This window comes from Tachysurus fulvidraco, chromosome 6, assembly GCF_022655615.1.
Source record: "Tachysurus fulvidraco isolate hzauxx_2018 chromosome 6, HZAU_PFXX_2.0, whole genome shotgun sequence".
Lineage (NCBI taxonomy): Eukaryota > Metazoa > Chordata > Actinopteri > Siluriformes > Bagridae > Tachysurus > Tachysurus fulvidraco.
Genome location: NC_062523.1, coordinates 926188 through 931187, shown reverse-complemented (window position 1 = coordinate 931187; position 5000 = coordinate 926188). Strand labels below are relative to the sequence as shown.

General features: G+C 46.3%; 1 protein-coding gene across 1 annotated transcript in view; it reads left to right on the top strand.

The window, feature by feature from the left end:
* The window catches only part of wnt10a (wingless-type MMTV integration site family, member 10a), a 27434-nt gene that overhangs the window by 8818 nt on the left and 13616 nt on the right, over positions 1-5000 (top strand). Inside the window, exon 3 of the mRNA XM_027148509.2 lies at positions 4694-5000. This exon is cut by the window's right edge and continues 91 nt beyond it. Coding sequence (XP_027004310.1) covers positions 4694-5000 — 307 coding nt within the window. The remainder of the gene's footprint in view (positions 1-4693) is intronic.

Here is a 5000-nt window from a genome sequence, read left to right as displayed (position 1 = left end):
GGTGTAGAGGTGTGTAGAGGTGTGTGGAGGTGTAGAGGTGTGTAGAGGTGTGTGGAGGTGTAGAGGTGTGTGGAGGTGTAGAGGTGTGTGGAGGTGTAGAGGTGTGTAGAGGTGTGTGGAGGTGTAGAGGTGTGTGGAGGTGTGTGGAAGACTCTTTAATCTCACTCTCAGGTGCTTTCAGAGCCACAGGTTGTGTGTCGCTATCTCTGATCAGGATGCTGGCTCGGTCTCACACCTCTCGAGCGCTCCTATAGACATCACATGCTCCGCCTGAGGAGGTCAGAGTCACGGGGGTGAAGGAGGGTGGTGTTGAAGGACATGAGCTTCGACGCTGCACTCTTCTCTCAGCTTCAGCTCTTCATTTGCTGATGCCGTCACACTGACGCCGACATCTTGTAGTGTGTGTAGAGCAAGTGTGTATTTGTGTGACTCGTTGCTGCTGAAGCCACAGCCGAACACACACATTCCCTGGAATCCAGTCATCTTGCTAATATTTACATTTACAGCATTTAGCAGACACTCTTATCCAGAGTGACTTACATTTATATACACCTGAGCAATTGAGGGTTAAGGGCCTTGCTCAGGGGCCCTGCAGTGGCAACTTGGTGGACCTGGGATTCAAACTAATGACCTTCCGATCAGTAGTCGAACACCTTAACCACTGAGCTACCACATCACTAATGTAGCTAGCTAACATGTGTTTAAGTAGCTTAAGGATGCACAAGCTAGCTTGGATAGAGAGTTCACACACTGAAGTATCAGCACTGTGCAGCAAGGTGTGTGTGTGTGTGTGTGTGTGTGTGTGTGTGTGTGTGTGTGTGTGTGTGTGTGTGTGTGTGTGTGTGTGTGTGTGCACTGTGAATTTGCTTTCAGCACTTTCCCAACTCTCAGCGGGCGACAGCATAAACCCGTTTAGTTGGTTCTGTGTAACCTGGAGTGACATTTTCCTTCAAACTTTAATTTGTTTCCCCACTTCCTGTGCCATCAGTGCAGCCGGCCGTAGCTCACACTCTAAATTATTCGCTTGATTGATTTGCTCTCATCAGCTCTTGAGGGAGCCTGAAACAGCATTTCCATGTCTCCCACAGCATCCTGCTGTAAAGTGCCATCCGTCCTCCGGCCCCTGCGGAATCCTAACATGGAGAAGCTGGTTTGTGAATCGGTGTGTGTGGGATTTTCTTTCTCTTTGTGTGTGCGTGTGTGTGTGTGCGTGTGTGTGTGTGTGTGTGTGTGTGTGTGTGTGTGTGTGTGTGTGTATCGGGTCAATAGGTTTGAAATGATAACCGAGTGTCGTTCAAGTATTTCGTACCAAATCCCCTCCCCGAGGGTGCACGTGGTCCAACATGCACTCTGCCGAATGCGCTGCATTCCACAGGCTGGCGGCTTCACACCTCGTAGCTATTACATTCATTAGTCACTAGTTAAACACAGACCAAACATGACACAGAAGCAAAAAGCCACTACTGAGAAGGACAAGTCCCAATCTGTAAGCAGCGTACCTTCTGACTGACGGTGAGCCGAGACCGAGGCCCGGCGCTCCGGAACCTTCTACAAGGCAACAGGGATGAATGTGTGCACAAGGGTTACATCGGATACGCTCGATCGACCATGCCATGTTCATGCGAGGGTCACAGAGTTAGACTATAATGTTGTTTTGTACATTTTTGGAAAGTATTTACTGCAGTTAGAAAAGTTTCATCTTCATAAATTTCATTAGCACATTTTTGCAAAATTCGAGCTCACGCTCCATTCCAGCACATTCGAGTTGCAAGTTTACACAAGTCCACGATTCTGTTTCAGTAAGAGTTGCAAACACAACTGTGAACTAAAGCAAATAAAAAGGTGAATCACTCCTTTCATCAGAGCTGGAGGTGTTTTTACAACATCAGGTCTCATATGAAAGGTGCCTCAGTTTCACCAAGGGTCAGTGACAGTCATCAGGTAAGATGTGGGGCTACTGATTAGAAGCTTGAGGGCCTGACCCTCTCCTGACCCTCACCTGACCCTCACCTGACCCTCACCTGACCCTCACCTGTCCCTCACCTGACCCTCACCTGACCCTCACCTTCTCAGATCTGGATCAGAGCATCTGCAAAATTCTCTAAATGTAAATTTTAGGGCAGTGTTGTGTGTCCTCAGTGTTCATGTCCTCACCACATTCCTACAGGACTTCTCCACCACACGCCAGCTAATGAACAGCACTTCCTCAGAGCAGGAGAACATCGGTGTGTAGGACAGGGTTCTCCAGACCCAGGGTTAGGAGCCTGTATCATTCTGTTCAGCACTGTGTTATAAACATGTCTGTTGTTGTAAGCAAGTAAAAAGTCAGTCACTTGTTTCTATAACTATTAATAACCTTCTTCTGTGCACTTTAACCTTCCCTGAGGTCTCTCGATCGCCTCTGTTCCATTTTAATGCATTTCCTCTTCATCAGAGTTATTAGCTGTTCTTCTTTTTAGCTTTTATGCTAATTCACACCTGTGTGCTCTGGATGTAAATATTATTCTGAATGAACCCTATTAAGAGCTCATGTGTCATGCTTCAGAAGCTGCTCAGTGAGCAGCATTAACTGTTCGAGTGTTAAGCAGTTGTCTCACGTCCCAGTAGTTCTGTCCAATACATTTTTATTTCTTATTGCTTCCACTGATATTCTGTTTCTTACATTTATTCTGTTTCTTACAGATATTCGCTCAAGTCCTGATCAATTTGCTAACGTGTCTCAGTGTCCCTCAGTGTCCCTCGGTGTCTCTCAGTGTCCCTCAGTGTCTCTCAGTGTCCCTCAGTGTCTCTCAGTGTCTCCCAGTGTCCCTCTGTGTCTCTCAGTGTCCCTCAGTGTCTCTCAGTGTCTCTCAGTGTCTCCCAGTGTCCCTCGGTGTCCCTCAGTGTCTCTCAGTGTCCCTCAGTGTCTCTCAGTGTCTCCCAGTGTATCCCAGTGTCCCTCAGTGTATCCCAGTGTCCCTCAGTGTCCCTCAGTGTCTCTCAGTGTCCCTCAGTGTCTCCCAGTATCTCTCAGTGTCCCTCAGTGTCTCTCAGTGTCCCGGAAAGACTGCCCTCTCTATTCATTATTTCTCTCATCTCTGGAGTCTGTCACATTCACATGTGTTTAGAGATCAGCTCAGAGATCAGTTCAGAGATCAGTTCTAATCTCTGACAGTTAATCTAATGTCTCCTTACTAATGATGTATAGTAGATCATGAGCTAGTTCCCAGATATCTAGGTAGCTGTCAGCAGGTTGGAATGATGAGGGTTGGTGTTGAGATCGGGATCTGCAGTAAATATCGCTATTAAGTTAAAACGCTGCCCACTCAAATAACTGGACATTTCTCTTCGAATTCTAAAATATGAAATACAGAATACTGAACACAGTTCTGATAATGCAGAAGGCTTCAGAATCATACAGCATGTCTTGGTCGGTTCTTGTATAAGACCAGCTGATGAAAGCTGAAGAACACCATCTTAGCAGGCTGATGTCACTGAAACACACTTTATCCTCACATCTAGCCGAGTGTTTCTCATTCCCCGAGTTCAAAAATAAGTGTTTTACGTGCGGCGGCGACTCGTTCCCTCTTTCCCTTGTTAAAAGCCTTTGATTCCAGCAGGCCTGAGGAACTGTAGCCTATTTAGCTCTCAGTCGCTCTTTCATGTCCTTATTTAATTCTCCATCTGCCCTTAAAAGTGATTTAGCAAGTCGAGCAGCTTTTATGAGCTCTACGGTTATTATTGTTTGAGACCATTAGCTGCTCCCGATCCCCTGTGGTCACCTGTCTCTCTCTCTCTCTCTCTCTCTCTCTCTCTCTCTCTCTCTCTCTCTCTCTCTCTCTCTCTCTGTATTCCTTGTAAAGAAAGGAGAAGAAAAGAAAGGCATGTTCAGTAAGTCAGTGCTGTAATGTTTCACTACTGTGTCTGGAGGAATGTCTTTAATTAAATGTGAAAGCAGGAAAGTGCGAATGTTCAGCCATTTGTTTTCCACTGATACTCACTTTACAGGACTGTAGAAAAAAACCCCAGCGTTTTAAACACAACAGCAACATTCTTCTGTAAACTCATTTGGTCTGGACTGGGATTTAAACCCAGTTCATTCAGAGTCTTAAACCTGTGACCATTCATCTTCATGTCATGTTTATATTTTTACTGAAAGAGTAACGCTTTTCTTTCCATGAAGGAACTTCTAATTAAGATGCAGTGTTAAGAGCATTAGGGGTTGAAGGCCAGCAGCAATTCTCTCACAGTCTTGGGATTTAAACTCACAACCATCTCATCTCAGATGTGCTGCTGAGTTCCGAAGTCTGATCGGTGTTCAGGTGTTGCTCTTTAACAGCAGCTCTGACTGTAGTGCAGGTTTATATTAATGTCCTCACCCTGGTACCTTATTGTTTCTATAGAAACGGCTCATGTGTACACAATCTCATGTGTACACAATCTCATGTGCTCACAAATCACGGACAATAAGCAGAAAAATGCACAATCTGTGTTAGGAGATGTTTCTGTATTGTGGTGAAGAAGTTTCCAGTGTCAGTGCTGTAAGGTTTAAGGCTTACTGTGTTCCTGAGGTCCTGACATAAGTCACATGACTTAAAGATCTCTAACAGACATCTCTAACATCTGATCTCTAACAGATTCTCTAATAACACTGAGGATTTTTGTTCTAAGAGCTGAGTGTGTTAAGTGTGTATTTTGTGTGTGTGTACTCCAGGTTTTAGGGAGAGTGCGTTTGCATACGCTATCGCCGCAGCAGGAGTGTTACACTCCGTCTCTAATGCCTGCTCCATGGGGAAACTGAAGGCCTGCAGCTGTGATGAGAAGCGGCGTGGAAACGAAGAGGTCTTCCGTCAGAAACTGAACCGGCTGCAGCTTGAGGCCATCCACCGTGGCAAGGGCATGGTCCACGGCGTGATGGAGGAGCGAGGGGGTGTCATGGAGGACCATGGGGGAGCCAGAGGTGGCGGAGCTGTTGAGGAGTGGGAGTGGGGGGGGTGCAGCCCCAATGTGGAGTTTGGGGA